The following is a 27,846-nucleotide window of genomic DNA, read 5'->3' as shown; positions in this document are numbered from 1 at the left end:
ACCGAGTCGGAGGCGGTCTGCCGTCATGATTCGTAACGTCCCCCATGAAACATTAACCAATCCGAATGAAGTTATGCTGTTGCAATGACGTCACGGTTAAAGGGAACGTACCGTTACTCGGTTGCTGAAACTCTCCTCTCAGCACCGAAGAAAAGAGCGGATTCCAGCATAAACCTGATTAAACGCCCGGGACTGCGGTATTCCGCTAACCACCCTCCACTGCAACTTTATATAACGGCGCAGAAAGTGGCACCAATGCGCTAGCCAGAAGCTACTTTTGGGAGCCGTTTTGCTGCCTGATCGCGTCTGCCGCTTTTGGGTGAGTAAATACGGTTACCATCACACCGGCCGACACCAGCGAGCGTCTCAAACCAGTCGTCACAGCCATGGAAACGTTATGTGAATTCGGTCCTTCCCGGTCTTCAAGTTTAAATGAAGCCTCTTTGGATGTGAAACCGCTGAGACAATGCATCTCAGTCGAAAAGTTGCCTAAAATCGTCGAAAGAATGAGCGGTTGGAAGTGTCCCAAAGCACTTTGCTTTTGTCTGCATAGCTTTACAAGGTAATGATTGTCAGCAATAAAGTTAATTAACGAGTTGTGTTTGAAAGATGCTGCTTTCCCACCTAATAGTAACAAAAAAGATGCATTACATAAGTAAGTGAATGTAGCTCTTAGTATTCAAGTACTTCGCCATCATCCCAAAGGGCTCCAGCACCCCCTGCGACCCTTGTGAGGAAAAACGGTACAGAAAATGAATACATAGTGTTAGCTTTGCCACATGCATTTTACAATGGCATCCATCTCATCTCATTTTCTGAACCTCTTTTTCCTCACAAGGGTCGCGGGGGGTGCTGGAGCCTATCCCAGCTGACATCGGCCTGGAGGCGGGGGACACCCTGAATTGGTGGCCAGCCAATTGCAGGGCATACGGAGACAAACAACTATTCACACTCATAACTAGGGGCAATTTAGAGCGTCAAATAAGCCTACCATGCATGTCTTTGGAACGTGGGAGGAAACCAGAGCACCCAGAGAAAACCCACACTGGCCCGAAGAGAACATGCAAACTCCACACAGGTGGATGGGCCAGGTCTCCCAATGTGAGGCTGATGTGCTAACCACTCACCCTCAGGGCTGCAATACTAATGATAAGTAGAATAGAAAAAGGATGAAGCATTATTTTTGAATGTTGGAGTTACATGTTTGCTAATGTGAATAATATTTACTTAAGAGCGCAAGGTGCCGTCTGGTGTTAAATTCAACAAACACAATAATGCATAAGTATAGGGTAAGAAAAATACACCCACATACAGTATGTATGACAACTTTTTTTTCTGAGCGCCTTCCCACATATGTAGCTACCAATAAGTCAGTTACCAATAAGTCAGCTACTAAATATTCAGAAACACTTGCTTTATTGATTGGACTATATTGCTAGCACAATGTCAGAAAAGGTTATTTAACGGGACTTCCAAATGTTAGCAGTCATGTCCTAACTCCCATTTAACGATGCACTTCAATGTACACTGCATACAGCCGCAGTACCTCTCCAGTCACCAGTGGGTGTGCAGACTTATATATGTAAAGAGCCAACTTTTTATGAATGAACTTGTATTTCTTCTAAATCACATTCCTAATATAGACTATGTAAATACATGAACTATCCATTTAAAATATTTATAGATGAGCACTCTAAAGTCTTATAAGTTTCACACACGCAATCGATTTTTTTGTATGGGTTGTTTTGATAACAATGACATGATTAGCATCAATGACAAGATTACATTGACTTTGGAGGCACTACTCTTGTTTTTCCTGTGTTATCGTATTTAATTATCCGTTAACATTTCCGTGCTGTACTAATCCAGTTGTTGTTCTATTTGGAGCAGCATTGCATTATTTACTGGCACAAACCAGCTACAACTTGGATTCACAAATATACAGTTTTCTGCATGAGCTGACTTCATTATTGATTTTGTACTGTACCTTCTGTGTGCCTGGTTGTTTGCCCACTACCCAGACTGTACAGGGCCTATTGCTGGTTCTTTAAAAGCAAATTGAAATGCCTCACAGTGTTGAGTGACCCACGAGGTCATAGGTGTCTGCTATATTTACCAGCTCTGTAACTTGATCTGTGGCATTCTGGATGGCTGTGCTCATACAATCCTCTCACAGTTTGGGGCTACCGTGTTCCAAGCAGCAGTCCTTCCTTTACTGTCCGTCCATTGGTATGACCGCTCAGAACAACAAGGGTGAGGACCTAAAATTGTAAATTTCGCTACTTTGAATTTTTATTGCTGTTGTTTTAGGTGTCATTGTTGTTTGGCTGATTCTTAAGAAATTAATGGGATTATTATTTTTTTTTTTTCGCTCTTTGCCTGACCAGAGACCACTGAGTGGAAGGAATCCAGTGCCCGGGATATAGTGAAAGTAATTGATTTCTACGAAGTAGTTGTGGTGCTGTGAAGTCAGGCTTGGAGTTGTTTGTAGAGTATGCAGAAGGTTAGGACGTCCGACTCACAGTTCTGAGATCAGTCAAAAACATGATCAGTTGGCTGGTTGTCCACTCTAATTTGTCCTTTGGTATGATTTAGCATGAATGGTTGTTCGTCTCAGTGTGGCCTGTGATTCTCTGGCAACCAATTCAGTGTCCTTGTCGACTGCCCAGAGTTAGCTAGGCTCCAGCACCCCCACAACCCAGAAGCGGAACGGAAAATGAATGAATGAATGAAACATGGTTTTATGGATAGTCACTCCCCTCTTTTCATAACAATGAGCTTCATCATTAAAAGAAAAAGCCTTTATTGTCATTATAAAACAGCTGCGTATAACAAAATGAGTGGTGCTACTCTACAAAGTTTGTGATTCCCAGTCAAAACAGAAATAAGTCATTTAAAAAGTCACGTCCGGGCAAAGGTAATTCTAAAATATTGCACAATCTAAGATATTTCACATTGTTATTGCACAGAAGGGATTGTGTGTCATGCTAGTGCAGGTTCAAAGCCCGAATGGCTCTGGGCAACACAAAAAAACTGTGGGAGCTGGTAAATATAGCATTACACATTTTCCTGATTTTATCAAACAACTTTGACATTTGCGTCATTTTTTCTCTGTCTAGTCAAGCTTTAAACAGGTATTTAATGGGCTTGAGGCAATGTAGTACTGTTGAGTGTCACAAATTAAAACTCTGGATCTTTGCAATTGGATTGGATTGGATAACTTTATTCGTCCCGTATTCGGGAAATTACATTGTGGGAGTAGCAATGGAGTTAAACTGACACCTATATTTTGATTACCTCTTCAATTTTATTAGACAAAACTATTTATGTTATTAGGGAATTTTGTTGTTTGGAAATGTTCCTTTATATTCTGTCATGTTCTAATGTTAGCATCCATTATGTATTGTATTTTATGACAATAAGTTATGGTTTCACAGCCTTATTGTATTGGTGGTAAAACAGTCATTGTGTCCTTATATTTCCTCAGGTGGGATCAGTGTTACAAAGCTCGCGTGAGTGTGTGGACACGTGGGTCAGCAAAAGCAGGGCAAGTGGCCTAGAAGCCTTCAAAGTCTATGGGAACTGCTCCGGCAGGTAATTTATGTTACACGAATGATTTTAAACTTTAACACTTGCTGTCAGAGTTCTTTGGGATTTATTAGTACTGTACTGTCACGGAATTACCTTTACACATATGGAAGAAAACCATTAACCCCTATGGAAATCTGACTTTTAAGATGAATCATCGTCAAGGTAGGGACTTTGAAGATAGTTTTTAAATGGATAGAATTGTTGTACTCTGAAACCAGCTGCAACATATAATGACGCATAAAGGTTTGTTTAATTTTAATGAAGTAAGAGAGTTTCACCTGCTCCTATTTCTCTTTTTTTGTTCATTTGGGTCATTGAGCATGTAGCCTTTAAAAAATAAATAATAAAACATTGGGGCCTTCCTTATAGTGAATGTTCAAGTTACTTTATGACCTAGTACTTGAATCCTTAGAAAGCTCTCTTAAAATTTTCATCTCTTGGCTAGGATACACAGAATGCCCCAACTGCCATGCATTGCGGCCTCTATGTTAAAAGTAAATAAAAAAATAAAAATAAAAAAATTAGAGGAAAAAAGAGGTTGTGTGGCCAACTTGCCCGAACTCAATCACAAGCGCTTGTTACTCAACTGAAGTTACAACAATAATGTCTGATGAGTACTTTAAATAACCCCTGAGAAATTCAATAAATAGTCACTTGGCATTCCACATACATGTGTGGAATATTTGACTGAGACTCTGAATTCATTATGCATGGGAATGTCCTTGTTCTTGTTGTCTTTGCTCTCATCAAAATCACATGTATCCAGGTCCCCTGCATAGAAAAACGTTGTTTAAGATATAGCCAGTTAAACATTCGTTAAACTCAAAGTGTGTGACATTGATTAATGGCAGTCATTTTATTTTTTCATTCAATTTGTAATCCATCATTTATTCATTCATGGATTATTTCTGCAGCTAAGAAAGGCTTCTTGTGATATGCCACTTTAAGTCGGGACTCTGTTGCTTTTAGTTTTTTTTTTTGTCATCAACTTGACGACAAAATGAAAGAGAAAGTTTCCACAACACCATCATAGAACTCTGAGTAACATTGCTTACTGTCTACGTTTTTATTACTGGCATAGAGAATAGTCTCAGCCTATGTGTGCTGACCAATTATTTTTTGATGACTTGATAAAATATTGAGATGTCTGTGATCACCAAACAGAAAACTAATGTGTTTGATCAGAGGTTGTATCCTTTCCAAGCTCTTCCCAATGGCACTTATTTAGCATTTCCAGTTGTACCTCTACTTAATAAATTAATTGGTTCCAGAACTTTTTTCGTAACTTGAAAATGTTGTAAGTAGAGCAGTACTTTAAATGTAAATTCTCTACTTTGTTTAACTCCCAACTAAACCCTTTAAAATTTGTAAGTGTCCCAATTTTGTATGAAAGATGTGAGAAACACACAAAAATGAGAGAAAATTATAAGAAAATGATTGGTTAATGTCTTAAAATAATAATATGGCTTAAAATCCCAGTGAAATTGTGCTCCAAGACGATTTATACGCGTGGCCTGTGTGTGTGTGTGTGTGTGAAAATATGTGCTGTGTTGTATCTGTATGGTTTTTAATTGCTTAATAAGTGGATTTGCAAACATTAATAAGGGGAGCCGAAGTGGACAGGTATGTAAGAGAAAATCTTGAAACATGGATAGTGGTTGTTGTGAGACAGCCAATGACTGCCCAGGAAAGTGTAGCGAATGAAAATCAATGCACCTGCGACATTTTTTTTAAAAAATAAAATAATGGATAAGGAAATGCATTTACTTTTTAGGGGATTTCATAACTTTCATCTTTTTCATATCTCGAGTCACTCATTTGCATTTAAAAAATGTTGTAACCTGAAAATTCCCTGCCTAGGGGTATTCGTAAGTAGAGGTATGACTGTGTTGAAATTTATTTGAGTGCCGGATATCCCACACTTGAGTGGGGCTAAATACAACTGCTTTTCCAGTGAATGACTGGATTAGATCCACCTGTGACTTTTGAGATCAAGTTGTCAAGTGGCAACGCCGGGATTAATATAAAGCAGTTTGCAGCTGATGACTGAAAGCAAGCAGTGATAGGAGTCAGTTTGGCTTCAGCAATGTCATATCTGCTCACATTTCAGAGTATATATAGATGCTTGTCAGAGGAAAATCTTGCACAGCTCAGAGGCTATCATCTCAACCCTGCCCTGTAGCGTGAGAAGCCTAATTGGCCAGAGAATACATGAATTTAGTCAGAGAAATCTTTGCAGTGAAATGAGCACTAGGAGAACGCCTTCTACTCTGTTCACCAGTGTTCTTGTGTGACCACTACCCTCCATTTACTGCAGTATACAGTAATCCATTGAGTTTAAAAAAATACTGAAAAATGATTTGATGAAAGGACACCCACTCATTGCGTTGGTATACGCATCTTAGGTCAGATTGTTCTGAATATGCATTCTTCTTTGTTTTTCTGTTGTTTAGCTTTTGCAAAACGTTATGGCTGCCATGCCAAGTTCTGAGAAAAATTTGGTCTGGTAGGTTCGTATCTCAGAACGCTGTTAAGTTCAAACTTGCTAAACTTAGCGTTGAAATTTTGCCCAAACCACATTCAGTTGTGGACTGCGCTAGCACAAAAATATACTTGCACCACCACAATTTACTGAACAGCACATAGATCGGCTCAGTACCATAATAATAACCCATGTAGATCTCAATTGGTAATTAATGTTTATTTCGTATGTTACGCTAGAGACTGAGTGCTTGATTCAGGACATTTTAAGTCCTGAATGAAATAGATGCTTATGTCAGCAGTCTAAATGACCAACTCAACATGGAAATATCATATTAAAAACCTGACCTTACTTACCACAGGTCATAGAATTATGGGGCAATTAAATAGTGGGTTTCCCTTCGGCGCAGTACCATAATAACCCATGTAGATCTCAATTGGTAATTAATGTTTATTTCGTATGTTACGCTAGAGACTGAGTGCTTGATTCAGGACATTTTAAGTCCTGAATGAAATAGATGCTTATGTCAGCAGTCTAAATGACCAACTCAACATGGAAATATCATATTAAAAACCTGACCTTACTTACCACAGGTCATAGAATTATGGGGCAATTAAATAGTGGGTTTCCCTCTGCCTACAGTATACTAATATAACTGTAGGAGAAGCTGAAATTAAGCAGAGAACATATTCCCATACAGAAAAGTTCTATCCCAAATGTGGTTGCACTTGTTGTTATGATAAAGCTGATCTGATCAGAAATTTACAGAGGGGAAAATAATTCTCCTAGTTTTCAGAGAGTGAAAACCCATCTCTAGTGTTATTTCCCCAAGAACTACAGACACCTCATACTCATAGCCACCTTCTCCCATAATGTCAATCAGTTTACAGTGTTTTTACATTTCAGGCGAATTTTAAATTGTGTGTTACTACGTTCATAGTTAATGGCCTAATTAATGTATTCATCCTCAGTGAGAAAGGAAAATTTTAGGCCGCCTCGAAACTGACAGGGCTAGTGTAAATTAGCAATGCCCCACACTCAAACACTGGGTTTAAGTTATTATGGCATTTAAATGAAGACAAATACAACTGTAGTCATGGAAACTACCAAGTACTACCTACCACTTCAGGGAGAATTTAAAAGTATCCAGAGTGTGTGTATTTGTGTGTGTGTGTGTGTGTGTGTGTGTGTGTATGTGTGTGTGTGTGTGTGTGTGTGTGTGTGTGTGTGTGTGTGTGTGTGTGTGTGTGTGTGTGTGTGTGTGTGTGTGTGTGTGTGTGTGTGTGTGTGTGTGTGTGTGTGTGTGTGTGTGTGTGTGTGTGTGTGTGTGTGTGTGTGTGTGTGTGTGTGTGTGTGTGTGTGTGTGTTGTCGTTTCCTTGACTACATACATCTCTTCCCAAGAGTAAAAATCCATGGTGTTCTGATTTATCCTGCTTTCTCCAACTTAGCCATTTACTACTAATTTTTGCTTCAACTTTTGTGGCAGTGAAGTTCAACTTGGTATAGTCAAAGCAGACGGGACAAATTAGTCTCATCTTAGACTATCTCTTCTGTCTATAAACCAATTTGCATAGTCTTAATGTTTTCACTAATAACTCATTTTCCGTTCCTTGCAGGACAAATCTACTTGCCGTACACTACTGTGATTATAATTCATGCAGTATTGGAAATTACACTATATGATGATAATGCCAGTGTAGATATAACAAATTCCTTTTCAGTCAAAGACCATCTGAATGCACCAAATTTAAGTTTTTTCCTTGCTGCTTTTCCTAGACCCTCACAACTTCTTGAGAGGCTATTTGAGTGCTCTTCTGCTTTTACGTTTGTCTCTACTTAACTCAAGAGCCTTCAGTATTGGGTCAAGAATAATATTTAATTCCTTTACCTTCCAAATCTTGTCAGAAAATTGGGTCATAGACTTAATGCAATAAAAAAATGGTTTCGATGTCGCATAGGCCGAATAAAATACCATGCAGTTCTACCCATTGCAATATTGCCAGTGAAGTTTAGCCTGCCCAGCAGTGTGTTGGCAGATCCCCAGAATGGCGGCTGCCTACTCCATTGCTGAATTATTGATAAACGTTTGTTCCAGGAGAAAGCTAAAGAAGAGGGGTAGAAAGGGAGCGTTAAAGACCCATGAGAAGGGGGATCTGCTATTGGAAGAAGTAACATGGGTTTACTTAGGCAGACTGCCAGAAGGGCAAGGATATGCAGTACGAAGACACATTGAGGCAGACACAGAAGAAACAGGAGCCTCCCATGTTGAACTCAACACGGATCAGCAACACTAGATACTTTTATTTATTCAAATGCTGCTGCACATGCAGCCACTCTGGCTTAGGTCAGAGTAGCAACAGTACAAGTAATCTAAAGAAAATAGTATATTGGAGGAAGCTAAATATTATGTTAGGCATTTTAGAAATTTACACAAATATCTGCCTGATTCACACGTTTTTCTAGTTGACAAATCCAGTTTTCCGAAATTTTTGACAAATTTGTTCGTGGAATTGACATGAACCACATTTTTTCTAGACATTTTTCTTCCTATAAATATATACTGAGGAGAATGAGTTTAAATTAAATATTATCCTGTTAAATCTAAAATAATAAATACATAAATAAATAAACAAATAAATAAATAGAAAAATACAAAATATATTGATAAATAAATTGCATTAATTGATTAATGTATTTATTAATAAAAAAATAAATAAAGGAATAAATAAATAGAAAAATACAAAATATATTGATAAATAAATTGCATTAATTGATTAATGTATTTATTAATAAAAAAATAAATAAAGGAATAAATAAATGCGTAAATACATTTATAAATAATACATTGATATATAAAAATGATAAAATTTTAAAAAATGATGTGCATTTATTTTACAGATTCGGAGTTGAGCCAATTAAATTGAAATTTAATAAATCGTGTTAAAAATCACCACGCCCCTGACGTTGTCGTTTAGTGTCTTTGCGTCTGACGCCAACGTCATCACACGTGACCCTTTTACTCCAATTTACAGTTTTATTCTGTACAAATTACAAAGCACGAGTATTGTTGATCGAACTGTTGTTTGTTTCAACTGCAAAAGTGCACTCAAATTATTGCAGGTTGCGCTCACGCACGCGCGCTTATTCTTTTAAAAGTTGGTGGTGGGATCTATAAAAAAAAACACCTCCCCCTATAACAAAATGAAATAAACGCCCCCAGACGCGAGAGAGCTCTGGTCTGGTGTCGATCCATGACTGGAATCGACAGTGCCACCAGGCACGTTTCAGAGTGACGCAAAGTGGAATGCACAAGAGTGACGTGAAGGTGTTGGGCCACAAGACTGACGCTAGGGGCAGCCTCGGGGTCCTTGACCGACCGTCCTTATATGTGCTGGAATGGCACCCTTCAAATCAGATTTTATTGGGAGAGTTTAAAACATACTACAATGTGTGTAAGTGTCCACATGGTTCATTTCAACCTTTGCATACGTTGAACATTTTGTCAAAAGATACAAATTGAATTGGATTGAATACTTTTATTGTCATTATACAAGTATAATGAGATTTAAAGCTTCACCATGAAGTGCAAAAATAAATAATAAATAAGTCTCCTGCCTGGTGCCGCATAGTTGGGTTAAGCACCAGGACACCCCCGCCCCAAACCTTTGTGAGGATAAGTGGTACAGAAAACGAATATTTGCGGCTATTGACTGCAACAGACATCTTTATACTGGGGCTCAAATGAATTAGATGTCTTTTGCCATCAGTTGCATTGAAACATGTTCATTCAACCCTAACCCAGTCTCCCACTTGTCTTGATGTTGTTGTTTTTTTCGTCTTATGCATGTCAGCAACTGCATTAAATGAACTTATGCTCTGTCTCTTTGCTGTGGCTGCAGTCAATGCAGTCTTCCGCAGGCCCTCTTTTCCTGTGGCTGAAAACCCAGCAACACCAGCAGCATGTCACACGTCTCGTCCACTGCAAAGCGCTATGCTGGCCCGTCCTACACCAGCCACTACAGCTCCTACAGCTCCCCCTTAACCCCAAGCCTTAGCTCCTACGGCGAGCGGAACAGGTTGTCGTCCTACAGGTCCCCCACTTCCTCTATATCCTCCTCAGGTTACACCTCTTCCAGCTACCTGGGCAGTTCTACGGTCCGCAGCCGAAACTACAGCACCTCCCTGGACCCAGACCGGGGGCGGCTAATCCCACGGACAGACATCCTCGGAAGTAGCAGCAACCGCCGCAGTGAAAGCCTCAGTCGAACCCCTCTCAAGAGCTATGCAGGTTCTGGACTTAGCGGGGGGTCTGCCTACACAACATACAGTTCCTACTCTTCCCCCTCAGTCCAATCCAGCTACCTCTCCTCTTCACCGGTGGCCTCCAGAATGTCGTTTAATCGACGAAAATCAGCATCCCAGAGTGACTTAACCAGGGACTTGGCCACTCTGGGCCTCAATGACACCTCCTCCTCTAGCCTCAGCCCGTCACCCTCATCCAGCGCCTCGAGGAGCAATCGCACTCGGACCAGTGAGGTGGCTAACATGTATGGGACTAATTCCTCAGGTCTGCCACGGAGCTCTACCCAGGATGCTCTCACGTGGAACTCCACCAGGGAAGGATTCAGTAACAGCAGCGGCAGATCTCACGCTACTTCGACGTGGGAGCCAACCACGAATGCCGTGTCCATGTCTGCTGCTCGGGATACCACGGTAAGCGTGTTTGTTCCTTCATGTAGTGACTTCAAAATCATAGCTACATTTTAGTCAAACCAGTGTTTCCCAACCTTTTTTGAGCGGCGGCACACTTTTTGGATGGAAAAAATCTCAAGGGACACCACCATTTGAAAATCTTTTCATTTAAAATGAGGTCACCTATATTAACAATAATCATTCTCAACCAAGTTTTATCAGCAGGAATCACATAAAATCAAAATTTTCACCCTGACCTAATGTCCCCAAAAGTTGATGTCTGTGGACACTAAACAACTTCTGGCAAAGATAACTAATGCAATGTTTTTAATTGCATGATTTTATGACTTTTCTCCAAATATTACTTGAATCTCCTAATACGTATTATGCGGAAACAAAGGTTGTACATACATGCAAAAGTTGATGCCCTAGAACCCAAACAACTTCCGGTTCATCTCACCTCATCTCATTTTCTGAACCGCTTTATCCTCATTTGGGTCGTGGGGGTGCTGGAGCTTATCCCAGCCAACTCTGGGCGAGAGGCATGGGACAACCTGAATCGGTGGCCACCCGATCAATTTACACAGACGTTCTATTTTCTAATAGGCAGAGGCTACTAAAAAGACTTAAGAAAACAGCACAATTATTCAATTCCATTACTACATATAATCGCCACTAGATGAGAGTGTTGCACTGTGAACACAGTCTTTGCTTCTTCAGCAATAATGTCTGTGACACTTGTCAGACTGCAAACATCTAGTCCCTCTCATTTCATTTTATGAACCGCTTTATCCTCATTAGGGTCGCGTGGGGTGCTGGAACCAATCCCAGCTGACTCCGGGCCAAAAGCACGGTACACCCTGAATCAGTGGCCAGCCAATCGCAGGGCACAAGGAGACAAACACACCTAGAGGCTATTTAGAGTGTCCAATCAGCCTACCGTGCATGTTTTTGGGATGTAGGAGAAAACCGGAGTACCCGGAAGAAACCCACGCTGGCCAGGGGAGAACATGCAAACTCCACAGGTGGACGTGACCTGAATTTGAACCCAGGATCCCTTTTACTACACATCAGAAAAATGAAATCCTGCATTTTCAATTGAGTAAACAAGATTTTTTTCCGCTGGGATGCAATTAACATGAGGATTGTCCCTTATTTTGCTGATGCCTCTGCAATAAGATCACAACGTTAACAAACCATACAAAGGTCTTTCAACCCCAATTTACTTTATAGTGATTTATCATTCAAATACTTCCCGAAACACAGAAAATGTTACAAAAAGTCTTTCAGGGGTCATCATCAGGAATGTAATTTCTTAACCTAAATTAAATACCGTCATCTAATATTAAGATTAGAACATTTGTTCCGAAGACATCATTCTGTTCTTCTGTACTTGAAAATTTACTCAGAAGACTTCATTCTGTCCTGGGAGGCTCCCACACGTTCTTCTGAACTCTCACGCTTGTTTTAACAGCATTCGCCAGTGTTTAATCTTAGTGATGGAATGTTGCTAAAAGGTCCATTGCCGGTACATATTCATCATTTGCTTGTCAGTTGCTCCTTACAATTTGTTTTCCTATTCAAAGATGGCTGGCTTTTGCGTTTTTTTTTTCTCAAACAGAATTAATTTGGGGTTGGCCCAACAGCCGAGTGGTTAGCACGTTCGGCCTCACAGTGTGGGATCTTAGTTCAAATCCAGGTCGGTCTACCTGCATAGTTTGTATATTCTGCCCAAGCCTGTGTGGGTTTTCTTTGGGTACTCATTCCAAAAACATGCAAGGTAGGCTGATTTGACACTAAATTGCCCCTAGGTACGAGTGTGAGCTTGAGTGGTTGTTTGTTTCCTTGTGCCCTGCGATTGGCTGGCCACCAATTCAGGGTATCCCAATCCTCAAGCCCAAAGTCAGCTGGGATAGGCTCCAGCACTCTCCATGACCCTAGTGAGGATTAAGCAGTTCAGAAAATGAATGAATGAAAGAATTATTAAGTTAGCCAAATTTAAACCTTTAACTCCATTCTGAATGTCTCACTCCTACATATTGACAAGACTTGACAAATTTGTCAATTGTTAGCTTCAAAAGACCAGAATTGACTAATGTATTTTTTTTCTGTAAATTATAAGTCACTATTATTGACAAAGTGTTCAGTAATCAGTACTGTTCTTTCTTCAAATGAAGCAGGGCGATACAGTGGGGGCCTTGTTATTGTCAGTAACTTGCTTGTCATATGACTCACAGTATAAAAATAACACAAACACAATGTACAAATGAGCTGTGTGCACAAGGTATCGTTTCTAAGAAGTAGTTATTTGTTGGGTATATGTCTGACAAGCCCCTATTTGAACACAACAATATAGTTTCAGCTGTCCTAATCCAATATGTTGGTGGAATTCTATCAAATATTGACATTATAGTGTAGGGTCACCTTTTTTAAAATCACATTGCCAAGCAATATATTTCTAATTTATGATTTAATACTAGCTTTTCATTCATCTCAATTCTTTTATCTCCTCAAGTTTTTGTTGCGGTCAACATGAGATAGTTTCACGCTTAGTGGCAGGTGGTCTGTCCTTTTGGGTGCCCTACTGGCGACCGGTTTAGGGTGTAGTGGATAGGTTCTAGCACCCTGTAACCCTGACCAGAAAAAGCAGTATTGAAAATGAATGAATGAACACTATATATTTTGTATTTAATCTGGTTTCAACTTTTTACGCATAGCAGAATCTATAGTATTGGTTAACTGTTTAATTATGCAATTAGATGTCTGCATGATCCTTGGGGACATTGCGGATATATCGTCAATTGGTACATTTTGTCTTTGTGGTCTGCATTACTTGCTTGTTTCCAGTCTTGTGTTGTTGTTCGTCATCGAGTTTAACCAGAGATCACATGTGACCAACTGGTAAGCACAAGGTAACAAAAGATAGTATGGTCACGCCCACTGTGTTGGGGTAGATTGAAGATAGGGTATACATAATAGATGGCCATTTTGGAAAAGAGATTGCCTCTTAACCTTGCGAAATGGTGCATTCTCCACAGGCTTTTTGTATTTTTTGGTTGTTAATGCTGAATTGCAGTTTTTCATTTTGGTACCACAGTTCAAGACACAGAAGTGGGAGAGATTTAGGTGGAACAGGCTGAAATAGTGTGTCCATTCCCACAACATCCAAAAGAATGACACATTGGCAAGTAAAGAACAATCGAAACATTGTGTTCTCCTCCCAACAATACTATTTTCTACATGATAACATTCCATAATTTATCATCACAAGGGTTTCAGGCAGGGGTGTAAGGTCATATCACAACTCACATTGGGCAGTCTACACTCTGACCTACTATAGCCACCCTAAAATCGCATGCTAATTTCATTCGTGCATGGGTGCCGAACATGCGGCTCCTGGCAAAAATGCCTTGCTTCTTATCATATTTTGTATATTCTGTGGCTCTTTGCCTTGGATTCATGTTTTTCTTATTCATATTCTCTCTTAAACTATACTTGAATTCATCAGAATGAGTGGTTAGCGCTTCCGCCTCACAGCTCTTTGGTCCTGGGTTCAACGCCTAGTCGGTCCACCTGTGTGGAGTTTGCATGTTCTCTCTGGGCCTGTGTGGGTTTTCTCTGGGTACTCTGGTTTCCTCCCACAAAACAAAATCATGCATGGTAAGCTGATTGGACACTTTAAATTGGCCCTGTGAATGGTTGGCCATCTCATTGTGCCCTGCAAACAATTCAGGGAGTCCCCTGTGACCCTAGTGAGGATAAAGCAGTTCAGAAGATGAATGAATGAATTTGGCAGGTTGATATTTTTGATCCTGCTGCTGATGTAACGTGGCTCTTTGACCCTCACAGTTTAAAATGTTGGCTTTTTGTGTCTAACTTGTTTGGCACCCCTGCACTAATGTGTGAGAGAAGAGTGCTTCAGTGTCATAGATGAACATTTAGGTAGCTCATTTTCAACAATGTAACAGGATTAGTTTACAATTAGTTTGCGTCATGGTGATTAGGGGTGGTTTTAGTGTAGGTGTCTAAACATGACCAATAAGGACCCATGTCCTGCCCTGGTACTGTTCTTTCATCAGCGCGGAGGAGGATGATCTCTGACGTCAGCTCATTGGCTGAGCGGAGGCGGGTGCTGGTGTGTTGGAGGCAGTCCTTGTTCACTGGATGTTAAAGGGCTGAACCAAACGTGCTGTCAAACGGAATGACATTCATCTTGGAAAAAGATACCAGGCTACACCAATCTATTTAGCTGAGATCCCCTTATAGCGGCTTTTTGGGGTGGGGGTAATTCAAGGATTACCAGTCCAGTCAAATCTCGGTGCTAGTGAGGAGTAGTAGAGGCGATATTTTAGGCGTTTTTTCTCTCTCTCCTTGTTTTAATGAATGACAGCGTGTGTCACGCAAGACACAGCAGAGCCGTAGGCTAGTTTCATTCCGCGGACGGCTCCATTCCTCCCCCCAGCATGCCGAGCATGAGGCAGACGTACACGGTGACCGTTCCCGAGGAGCCCCCGGCAGCCGCTTTCCCCTTTTTGAAGCAAGAAATGCGGAGAAAAGGCAGCATGTCAGGCTCAGTTCTGGTCTCAGCTTTCGTGGGGCTCCTCATAAACCAAGCGAAGGTAAGAGTGCTTACTACCAATATGTGGACTACATTGTTGTGTCTTTGATTCAGTTTGGTAACTCATTCACTGTCTTTGATAGTGATGGACATCAAAAATATATTTCCATTGGGAGATCTGACGTTAAATGATCATGTTTGAATGCCATTGGTGGTGATACATGTCCAATCCCTTTGGATTAGGAAGAACCCCAACCCTCATTTTATGTTTTAATCTGACGTCTATCCCAGTCATTAGGAGCCGATGACTGAGAGGCTGGTTTTCTCATTGAATCCCAAAACCATTGAGTGAACCAGCTGTAACGTAGTCCAATACGGTCTTGAATTTTACAGTTAGCCATTATATTGCTCATAATCCATAAAGGTCACCCTGTAAAAAAAAAAAATTGGTGCGGTTATGTATTTTCTGCAAAATGGTGTCAGGTTAGTGTTTAAAGGAAGTCATTTGCAGAGGTAAGCCGCTCTTTTAAGCTGCTGTACGCCACTGGGCCAGGAGCGAGCAGTAGGCCCACATTTACAGGTCAATGCTTATATAACCAAGCTTAATCCTCATCAGAGGCTTTAGCCGCTACTCTACAACTGCTCTTATTATACTCTCTTGTCTGAAGGACTTTGTGCTGCTTGCTTTGCATGGGCCATATAGAAACAAAAACCGAAACATGGATTTCTTCATATGGTGGTGGCATGTCTTATCCTATCAGGTAGAACATTGTATATAGTCAAATTAGTAGGGTGAGTTAGGTAGTGTAGTATAGTAAACTATGAATGATCAACGATGGGACTGCTCATTGGTTTTCCGGGAATTGCTCGTGTGAGACATTACGAGATAACAACTGTAATCTTGTTTTAGAACGCCATAGGCAACGGTGCTGATTTTTTTCTCCTTTGGCTTTTACTTTGTGGGAACAAATGCACTTAAATCGATTGCTGTATTTACTCTTGCAATAAATGCAATCAAATGTACCACAAGGTAATACATGAGCAACATTTTAGTCAATGCTTGATTCAATTATTTGAATGAAGTCCAAGTTCAACGTGACAAATTACTCCGTTGATATCAATATGTGTAGTAGCATAGATACCTAACAGATATACAACAATTAACTGTTCATCTTTTTTTTAAATACATTAATCATTTCTGAATCAATTAGAAATGTACTTGCTGATTCTGAGAACTCAAGGTTAATACATGGTTGTTGTTAAGTGTGGAAAACAATTCTGTTCCAATGCTGCGGCGTTGTTGAGAACACCATGTGCCAGCTTCTGTTATGTAATGTGAAATCATATTAGAGCGGACTCTGGAGCGGGTCTGTGATTTCAGCTTGGTTGGCATGCTTGATGTTTTGTTGTCACTAGCCACCTGCTCCCCCCACCCCGTCAAACGCCTTCATGTCCTCCACTCCTCCCTTTCCTTGTCCTCAAACAGTGTGGCAGGGGAACGTGCTTTGTCCTTCCCCTGGTGAGTTTTTGTGTGTGGGTGTTGGTCAATCTGAGCCATGTGCGTGCACCAACATGAGGGTGTGTACTGTATGTTTGTGTCTGTCCATGTGCAGCAAATCTCGTGAAACGCCAGCCGCGGTGGCTACGCTGCACACATTCCTTATTCTTGAGGTTCAGCAATTCTATTATCGCTATTCATGTCCTGATTATATATATATTTTTTAAAGAATGAATACACAGTTTGAGGTCTTGACTCAAACAATTCCAAAAGATTATTCAAAACAAAAGTTACATTCATAAGGAAACCTTCAAAGTCAAACACAATTGGTTGCACTGTCAAAATCTGTACGTCCCTTAGTGTAATAGCACACTACATTATTTTTTAAAGCTGAGCTTTAAGTTATTTTATCTTGAAACGACAACACATAACGACTGATTTCATCCCTCCAGAGGAAGAAAATGGCACTTTCTTTGAAACAAGTTCTTGCTCATGGTAACATGGTCTCACTTTTGCCTTGGCAACACACTCTCAGACAAGTGTTACTTGTACACACATGGTGGTGGGGCCTCAACCTGAGCAACATAAGCAGTCTCAGAGGGAAAGAGATATTGTTGATGAATGGTCTGCCAAGAGAGAGAGAGGCAGGTCGGAACAGACTGTTCTTTTGCTCACTCTCATGCTGGTTTGCCAGCAAATTTGCAGTAGGTGGTCAGCACTACCAGGTGGACTGAGGAATGCGTCTAATCGCTTCTAATGTACTTTACCTGCTGATCAAGATGCAAAAACAGAGCTCACAATTGTCACATTTCAGAACAAGAATTTTAAATGATATATTGTCATCAGTTACTTCAATTGGTACTTAATCGGAATCTTCATACAGGGTGAACTGGTGGGGTGAGTGGTTGGTGTGTTGGCCTCACAGCTCTGGGGTCCTGGGTTCAAATCCAGGTCATGTCAATCTGTATGGTGTTTACATGTTGTGTATTCCAAAAAAAATGCATGGTAGTCTGATTGGACACTCTAGATTGCTCCTAGGTATGGGTGTGGCCTTGAATGGTGGTTTGTCTCCTTGTGCCCTGGGATTGGGTGCTCCCTACCTCTGGCCCGAAATCTGCTGGGGTGGGCTCCAGCACTCCCCGTGACTCAAATAAGGATAAAGCGGTTCAGAAAATAAGATGAGATGAGATGAGAGATCTTCATTCATTCACTTTCCATACTGCTAATCCTCACAAGGGTCACAGGAGGTGCTTGAGCCTATCCCTGACAGCCTACCATGCATGGTTTTCAGATGTGTGAGGAAATTGGAGTATCTGGATGTATATATGTGTTTATACATGTCAAAATCACCCTCTAGCACATCTCATTCTTTAAATTAAGTCAGTTCAATGGTTGGGTAGATGATCTCATTCTACTCGCATGATTGAGTACTTCCCAAAGGTCATTTGGTATGTCCCTTATTTCCGCATTAAGAACAAGGAGTTCAACCTGGTGGCTGTTGTTCTGTTCTCCACGCTTTTAAACTAAAAGAAGCAGTGTTTCTCAAGTAGTTCAGCAGCAGCCTAGGGCATTTTATGATCTTTAAGAATGAAAGATTCATTCTAGTTTTCCCTTTGGGCCACCACTTTAGTTTACAGTATGTAAAATGTACAGCTACTTGCTCACATGAAGCATCTGGAATTGTTTCATCCATCTCATCACTTTGTATGCATTTCTGCTTTCAACAGGCAAGAAGGTTTGGCAGAATATACAACATAAAGCACTTTACAATGTGTACATAAATGGCATGGTGGAAACAAAATAAATAATAATGCAATACAATCAGTAATAGTGAGCTACAGGATAACATATCTGTTTTATTCAGGACGATACATACTATTAGGAGCCTCTTTTTTAAGGTCATTTCTTGTTCGCAATCATGAAGGAGTTAGTTTTCTCCTGTCTGCCATTACTAATTTCCGTCTATTTGTTCAAACAGTGATTTCTTTAAGCTTTGATGACTTTGAGGGGGCATTCACACGGATCTCTCCTCATACTGCAGATGTGTCAGATGCCTTGATTCTTTTTTTTTTTGCCAGTATAGCTCAGGACAGGTTTGGAAAAAAAGAAAATTGGATTTTACACACTGCATTAAAACATGTCACATAGGGGTGAAGACATTGGAATTGACTTTCAATGTGAACATAGCATCTGCCAAGTTCATTATAAAGGTGTGGTTGCATCAGAGATATAATAGCAGTCTTAGAATTCAGTTAGGTGGGTGTTACATGTTTTAAATTGTAACTTGCGCATATTTGTATTAATGTACATTATGCCTTAAAAACCAGTGTGCCTTATTTTGGTTGTGCCTTAACTGGAAAAAATGGATTCCAGCAATTAGCCATTGTTTTGTACAATCAAGTCATTTTATGCCTGTAAAAGTGAAGGAAAATACAAAAAAAGAGATGGCGTTAAGAAGAAGAGTGAGAGCAAATTGTCAGTGTCGTACAATCTACCATGTTTAGCGCACACACCCCTAAACTTCACCGCATTCACCATTTTCAAACTTGCATCAACCAACCAAATACACATGGAAACAGTAGATATTGATTGCATGACTTGCCATATTATGTTCAAATATATATTATATTTGCATAATGGAAAGTAATTTGGTGTTTTGGTATTTTAACTGATCAAATTGTTCACTACCACAGCCAAAGTGCATATATACAACTAAAAACCACACACCATTGATACTTTAACCTGCTTACGTATGAGAAATACGGCATCATTTGTATAACGGAATTAGCTGTCATTATGGTCATGCTTCTGGCTGAGATCAGAGCGCCAGCCAGCAATTCACATTCATGTACAAATCCTTTCTGACATGGGGCTTAGGAAATGGATAGAAGTGTAATTACATTTTGTTTGGTGTCACAGTACGTCAAGTAAATTGACAGGCGGATTATATTAATAATGTTAGTGAAAACTGCAGCGATTTTTCACCTTGAACAATACTGACAGTCACATTTTATGACAACTTATGCAACTGCAATATTTTTGAGTAGATCTTACCAAAAATAGTCAAATAAAATAAACATCCTCGATGCTGTGCGTCAAAGTATTGTAAGCGAAATATGGTAGTACTCAAAATACTTGAATATTTTGACCATGAAGTCCTGGTTTAAGCCAATAAGACTTCAAGTTGTTTGATTGATGACCTGTAAATCACAAAAATGAGTCACACACACTCATGCAACTCTCAGCCCTCTCACTGTAATGTCCTCTACTGCCGCATCCTTAAAAAAAAAAAAAAGATAAGAATAGCGTTGCTACAGAAACAGAGCTGGGAAGTTGTTTTCATGACTGTGACGTCAGTCAGGCTTAGGACCAGCCAATAGCAAGCCGACTAATAGAGGCACAATCCAGCAATGGCTCACTCAACACAGCGCGGCGTACTGCGTGTGTGTACACGTGTTAACAGAGCACTGTGTTTTATCATGATGGCGCTCTATTGTCACAAATGTTTGAGGAAAATGTCTGTCTTGACTATGGGATTTTAAGGTGATTCGTGTATTCTTACCAGGAAAGTGATGTACAAGGATATGTTGCTGAGTTATATACAAGCTTTGCCTCTTAAATCGAGATACATTCCTAATCCACCTCCTGACAATGTGTTAGTTCTTATAGCCATTCAATTATATAACCACTGGGATTATGTAATGGAATATTAACAGCAGTATGTGACAAGTTTTTTCAATTTGTACTTTTTTTTTCAATCTGTCAACATTGTTAAGTCGCGATATGACCTGCTATGGTAATTTCACCAAAAAATTACCCTGAATATGGATTAGACTGACAATGTGCAGGGGTTCGGTTGAATGCCATTTCTACAACGCATCATCCGCCAATCAAGCCTTCCATTTCATATCCTCCTAAATGCCAGTAGTTCAAATTTGTGTATCCCAACCTTTTTTGAGCTGCAGCACTTTTTGCATTGAAAAAATCTCAAGGCATCTTCTAATTTAAAACATATGTCGCCTGTAGTAACATTATAAAGTCGTTCTCATCACAGTTTTATTACAGGAATTAAGCGTCCGCTGTATGCTTGTATATCAAAAATTGTCTTGTATCTCAAGATAAATATTTGCTCAAAATTTTACTCGTATCTCAAATTGCTCGAATGTCGGGCACTCGTATGTTGCGGTATTACTCTAGTACTTCACATAGACTGGGGAATTTCAGAATAAATGTAATTGGACAATGTTTTTTTCCTGGTAGTCAGGAGGATATATTACTTATCAGTTACCTGGAGCTGCAGACTAGCTCTGTGGACTTGGAGTGAAAGGCAGATTACGCCTTTAAATGGTGGCCAGTGATTCACAGGGTACAGTAATACTACACCATTATTCTAATTCAGGGTCTTAAAACACATTGTTATTGTTTTTTCCTCAGAGTGGGATCACGACTGTGAACCTTAGAAGTGCATAGTTGCCTCATTGTTACAGGCACAACAAATAAATGAAAACAGGTTTTGAGATAAGGACCTAGTAAAAGTAGGACTGACTAATAAAAATGCATGCAATAAATCAATGATTTTAATAGGGGATAATCTGCAGTTTTCTGCCTCACCCCAATTTTCCCACAGTGTCTGTAAGAGTATTGAAAAAGCATGTTAAAAAGGCGTCTGATTTTGGTTTTAAATTACATTTTAAAATGTCTACCATTTCATGGGATTGAAAACATTTCTGACATAGGAATTGCTTATTGTTTGCAACATACATTTAAATAGCCCCCATATGTAATGATAGTTAATGCATTATATTTTCAGTGTTATTAAAACGTCTTCATTTTCAATTGATTAAATCTGTAAGAACCCTGGTTTTAGTACACAAAACTTGAAGTCTATATGGACATTTGGAAATGATAATTTGGAATGTGGGAGGAAACCAGAGTACCCATAGAAAACCCACATACTCCCAATGAGAACATGCAAACTCCACACAGATGGACATGACTTGGTTTTGAACCCAGAACCCCAGAGCTGCGTGGCCAATGTGCTTACCACTCGTCCCACCGTGCTGCCGAAATTACATTCTTGTTTCATATATTACCTTCTGTGTACTTCAGAAAATAGTTTAGTAATCTTGCATAAAATGCCTTCTGTATGTCAGGACTTAATTATATTATTGCACCTTAGTAAGACATATACTTATAGTGTTTTTGAAGTTTTCAACAGGGTTTCATCTAAATATTGTGTCTGTCTTCCAGAACTCAAAAAGTGCCCAGGGACTGGTGGGGCTGAAAAACCTAGGAAACACTGTGAGTACAACATGGAACGCCATTAAGACACATACAATATGGCATATTATGGCATCACAGCATGGCCAATTACAAGACCTACCATTTGCAATGTGAATTAACTTGCAAACAGGATTAATTTTACATTTAGAAAAATATATAGATAAGCACACTTCAACTAGGGCACATCCCCATTTCGACCTATTTTGTGCATTTATTTGCCACAAATATTGTAAAGTCCCCCTTTAAAATAAATAGTTGCGTATTTCCCCTTGAACTTCACAATCTCAGTAGAGAAGTATGAACTCTGGACTATGGATCTCTCTTTCCTTTTTACTCACCTGATCCTGCCAAAGTGTGTTTGTACATGTGACTGCAGTAAAATGTTGCTGTAGAACACAACTGCATTTCCCTGATAAACCTTTTCATCACATGAGTAAATCTTATCTGTCATTGTGTTATGTCGCAAAGGCAATAAATTAGGACTAAAATGATAATGCAATGCAGTTCTCTACGACTACTAATTTATTGAATGTATCTATTTACACAACTGCATCTTATCACATATTTATTGACATAACGTTTTTCATACAGAGGGCATTCTGGTAGGTGTTTTACTATCTGACCGTTTTTCTAGAAAAGCTTTGTTGATACACAAGGTCCATTATAAATTTTTTTTATTTGTATTTTTTTAAGCTTTGCCATGTTGGATAAAATATTTTGCAAAGAATGCAATTTATTATTGACCCATTTTTCATCACAACCTCGAAATACTCTTTTTTTTAAATTATTATTTATTTATTTATTTTATTTTTTTAAATATTGATCAAAAACATTTCCTGATAGCACACTCGTTAGTTTCCATTAGCATAACTACAAATATATAGGAAATGTAACCATTTGTTTTGCTTTCTTTTTAGTGTTTCATGAATAGTATCCTGCAGTGTCTCAGCAACACACACAGCCTGCGAGACTACTGCCTGCACAACTCGCACCGAAGAGACCTTAATAACAACAGTCGCACTAACACGGCTCTCATGGAAGGTGAAAGATTGTCTCAGCATAAATTCCCATACCTGACCTCTCCTTTTTGTCATTTGTAATGGCTTTCTGACTAAAAGCTAAATGTCATTTTTACTTTGGTTGATAGAATTTGCCAAGCTGATCCAAACCATGTGGTCGTCAACCAGCAGCGAAGCTGTAAGCCCGTCAGAATTCAAAACTCAGATCCAGAGATATGCGCCCAGATTTGTGGGATACAAGTAAGTCTGGTTGCACCTTTTTGATGATTGGCTAGTTGGTTTGAAATGAAAAGCAAGTGAAGACAATAGAATGTCTTCTCCAGCCAACAGGATGCTCAAGAGTTTCTGCGTTTCCTATTGGATGGCCTGCACAATGAAGTCAACAGAGTAACAATCAGGCCAAGAGGCACCGTCGAAGATTTTGATCACCTACCGTAAGTATCGTTAATTATGTACATTGGTTTTCTCGTTTTTGTTATTCATTTGAACCTGTAAAGGCAATCTTTGTGAATAATTTGAACTTAATGTACAAGTATTAGTTCTTACAGAAGGGTGGAGAATTTAGAGTATTTTTCGGAGTATAACTCACACAAAATTATATAGTAATCCCTCGAATAACGTAGGTTAATGTAGACCCTCTAGTATGGGCTTTTGCTTCGGTCTCAAATTGAAGGGGGAGTGAGTCACAAACCACAATTTAACAACTTTAAAATAAGATTATCATTTATTTATAATTAGGTTCATTGTTAAAATGTGTGTGTTTGTGAACTGTAAAAAAATGATGACATATATGTATGTCAAGCAGTCGTCATTTAAGAGAAGAGCAGGTTCCTGACCTACATTAACACCCACATCAGATTAATGCCCCAATTCTTTTTGGATATTATTATACGTTATCTAACGACTTGTTTAAGGGTCAGTGTTAATCCCTGCAAATTCCCTTTCGCTGTCTTCAAAACTACTTTTAAGTGCCCCTTCTTTCATTCAGTCTGTATAAATGTCAACGGCAAAAGGTGTAAGCGGCTGACCATAGCCATGCAGTTCCACTTTGAAAAACACTCTTTTCTCCATATAAGATTAACTCGAGGTTGTTCATCGATTAAACAACAACATTTAAAGTAAAGTGGAATTTTATAGAAGCATTAATGCTGGGGTTCACTAAGCCTCAAATTTCTTGTCCTGAATTAATTGTTAGACTTGATAACATTACTATGTTTTCCAACAATTCCATTGCATTCTCTTTTTTTCCAGGGATGAAGAGAAAGGGAAGAAGATGTGGAATAAATACTTGGAGAGGGAAGACAGTAAAATTGTTGGTCAGTGCAACTAAACAGTTTTCTTTCTCTAAATGGCAAGTTTTGGTACTGATGAGGCTAATATGTTTGAATCTTTTGTGTTTCAGACGTGTTTGTTGGGCAGCTCAAGAGTTCTCTGACCTGCAGCCACTGTGGTTTCTGCTCGACTGTCTTTGACCCTTTCTGGGATCTCTCGCTGCCTATTGCCAAGGTTTGGACACTCAATACACGCATACTTTTTTAAAAATCTTGTGTTTTAGCTTACCCCTCCATAAACATGCACACTCTTGTCATTAAATTGCTAATTAAAACACTTAGTTTCTGGTAGCATTTTGATTAATTTTACCGTTCAATCCCAGAGTTCCAGGCTAAAGTTAATTTCAAAATAAGAAAAAAGATTTAAAAACACTTTTTTCCTTTCTGGATTGGGATTATGTAAGTACCTGTATTGTCTGTACGTGCACGTGAATGTGAATATTTCAATGTTTGTGTTCAGAAGGGCTATGGTGAGGTGAGCCTCATGGACTGCATGCGGCTCTTCACCAAAGAAGATGTCCTCGATGGAGATGAGAAGCCAGTAAGTTTTCTTGAATGACGTCCTAACCGCTAGTGAGCAGGGCTTTCACAAACGGCTACAGCGGTACCTCGAGATACGAACTTAATTAGTTCCTGGACTGAGCTCGTATGTCGATTTACTCAAAACTTAAATGAACGTTTCCCATAGAAATGAACTAAAAACAAATTGATTTGTTTCAACCATCTGACAAAAACACAATATTGGATTGGAAAAATATTTTTATTTTTCTAATAACAAACAATTTGTGGTTTAATAGTACTAAAATGTGTTAAATAGTAATAAAATTAGACAGATTTCATGGAGGGAGAGCGAGTATGTAGTATATATATGTAGTAAAGTATGTTGAAGTATTAGTGTATTAAATCGCACTGTTTGGTTGTCTCCACAGACATGCTACAAGTGCAAAGCAAGAAGGAGATGCACCAAGAAGTTCACCGTACAGAAGTTTCCCAAGATTTTAGTTCTACGTATCCTTTCTTCTTTTGAAAATGTGTCATCTTTTTCATTTATTACATGATTCGCTTCTAATGTATCACCTCAGTGTTTCCACAGCCTGTCCAAAGATGGCTCATGTTTTGTGTGGGTGTTGTTAATGTGAAAATTTGCACCTTAACTCTTTGCTGTGCAGACCTCAAACGCTTCTCGGAAGCAAGAAGAACCAGCAAACTGTCAACATTTGTCAATTTCCCAATGAAGGATCTAGACCTCCGAGAATTTGCCTCTGAAAACAGCAGTAAGTTTGCAAAGAAATTAGTTCAGGGTTCATGATTATCCTGTTAAATTATTTTTTGCTTATTTTTTTCCTTTATGTCTTTTAGTAAATGCAGTGTACAACCTGTATGCAGTGTCCAACCACTCAGGCACCACAATGGGGGGTCACTACACAGCCTACTGTCGCAACCCTTCATCAGGAGAGTGGTACACCTTCAATGACTCCAGGTATGTTGAATTTGTGATCTTAGACCACTCAAAAAGTGTTACATTTTGTATTAACAATGTATGGACTGAAAAATAGTCACCTAAATATGAGGAAACAAACGGATGGGAATGTCAATTTCGTCATACGCTGCTGAGGGTATGATGACTACTAGGCTTTTTGTCAAGTCAATGATGACGACAATGCCTATGTCTGATTTTCATTTTTTTTCATTTTTTTTTTTCATTGCAGATCTCATCACGAGTTGCTGCCATCTTGTGTCCAATTTTTAGCATGACATTTTAAAATGTGGAATATTTTTCTAATTTATCGTTTTTTTTTTTTATGGATTGGATATATTTTGCTCTGAATGTCAGCCAGATATTGAAGTGTAGTCACAATATACATACATATTGTTGACATTTCAGGCTGTCAATGACTTAAATGAGTGCCTAGTGATGTTTGATAAAAAAAAGATCATTTCTGCATGAAAGGGTTAAGTGCAGTTGAGAAAAGGGATTTTTTTTCCTAGTCATTTATTCACAGTAACCTTTTTGTCTCTACACTATATGAACCGCTAACTTTTGTCTCTCTCCAGAGTAACGCCAATGTCCTCCAGCCAAGTACGAAGCAGCGACGGCTACGTCTTGTTCTACGAACTGGCTTCTTCCTCGCGCATGTGAAGCCTGGTGAACAAAAACGACGAGCCGTGGCGGCACTCTCTCGATAAACGGTCGGATGGAAAATGAGTGTGACTGGCCTCCACTGAGGTAGAGGCAGCATCTCAACCGATGGCGGGAGAAAGGGCGCGAGAACACCATCCATCACCAGCCCTGCTTTCGCCTGACTCGTCTGTACTCTCTCAACGACGTTTTCATCCAGGGTAGAGGTGTGTGCGTGTGTGTGTGTGTGTGCGTGTGTGTGTGTGTCTATTGTGCACGTGTGTTTGTGTATGTGTTAGACGGACACAGGGCAATAATCCCACCCACCCGAGGACCCTTACACCTCCATCTCCCCAATCTCTCTATGCACCACAAGCTCGACTCCTGACTACGCCTTCACTATTTTTTGATTGCCTCAAATGACATTAAGGTGTTTGACACCTTTTTGCTCTTGAGTATTTTTTTTTTTTTGTTATTTGAGGTTGAAAAATGAACTCATTAGCACATGGCTATGACAGACATTTTGGACTTCAGATAAGCCGTCCTCATTGCGTGACCGGAATAAGACTCGTCATGACGTTTCCAGTCCACTGGCCACTTCTGCTGCACCGAAACTCAACTTTATGAGCATCATTTTAATAATTTTTTTTCCATCGCCGCAAGGTCAGTGGCACTGTGAACGTGATACGTCTCGGTGAACTGGGTGAGGTTTTTATGTGGTTGCTTCCGATATTTACAAAATGTTGTGAATGAGTGAGTGACTTGACACATGATGTGGTGTCATTAATATTGATTAAATTAAAGCTTAAGTCCTCATCAGTCCTTGAGGTCTTCCACTCCTATTTCATGCCATTGAACAACAAGGAAAGAATGTTTTAAAGAAGAAAAAAATAAACCTGTATATTTTTATATCCTGATGCAATATAGAGAATGTAAAATTCAATGGTGCTGAAGCTGACCCATAACTGTTTTCATTTGGTTTATTTACTAGGTTCTAAAAAAGAGGAGGGTGAAAAAAGTGTTTATGGTTAAAGAATATTGTATTGTGTCACTTTTCAAAAGTGGCTGTTTAAAATGAGTAAATATGGTACAGTATATGAATATATATATATATGAATAAAATTCCACAAATGAATTGTTTTCACCTTTTTATTTATCTTGGCAACATGTCTGTTGCCACAAATGAAAAGGAACAACGCTGAACTAATGGCATTTTTTTTAAATTACGGCAATAACATTGTTGTGTTATTGTTTTTAAAATCACTGCAATAA

At 39.4% G+C, this 27,846-nt stretch overlaps 1 protein-coding gene across 4 annotated transcripts; it reads left to right on the top strand.

Moving 5' to 3' along the window:
* Window positions 1–116: 116 nt before the first annotated feature.
* usp2a (ubiquitin specific peptidase 2a) lies at window positions 117–27,709 on the top strand. Of its 4 annotated transcripts, XM_077722217.1 has the most exons (14): window positions 117–319; window positions 3,488–3,594; window positions 9,974–10,787; window positions 22,073–22,123; window positions 23,023–23,146; window positions 23,253–23,364; window positions 23,448–23,558; window positions 24,376–24,440; window positions 24,527–24,630; window positions 24,916–24,996; window positions 25,385–25,463; window positions 25,625–25,729; window positions 25,815–25,935; window positions 26,511–27,709. In XM_077722217.1, exons 3-14 carry the CDS (start codon window positions 10,035–10,037, stop codon window positions 26,593–26,595), a joined length of 1,791 nt encoding a protein of 596 aa, XP_077578343.1. In that variant the 5' UTR covers window positions 117–319; window positions 3,488–3,594; window positions 9,974–10,034; the 3' UTR covers window positions 26,596–27,709. The 4 variants fall into 4 exon arrangements, with proteins under 4 accessions (XP_077578343.1, XP_077578344.1, XP_077578345.1 ...); XM_077722218.1 differs by lacking the exons at window positions 117–319; window positions 3,488–3,594 and adding an exon at window positions 9,239–9,526; XM_077722219.1 differs by lacking the exons at window positions 117–319; window positions 3,488–3,594; window positions 9,974–10,787 and adding an exon at window positions 14,913–15,385.
* The last annotated feature ends 137 nt before the right edge of the window (window positions 27,710–27,846 follow it).

This window comes from Stigmatopora nigra, chromosome 8, assembly GCF_051989575.1.
Source record: "Stigmatopora nigra isolate UIUO_SnigA chromosome 8, RoL_Snig_1.1, whole genome shotgun sequence".
In the NCBI taxonomy this organism is placed as follows: Eukaryota; Metazoa; Chordata; class Actinopteri; order Syngnathiformes; family Syngnathidae; genus Stigmatopora; species Stigmatopora nigra.
This window is presented reverse-complemented; position numbering and strand designations above follow the sequence as displayed.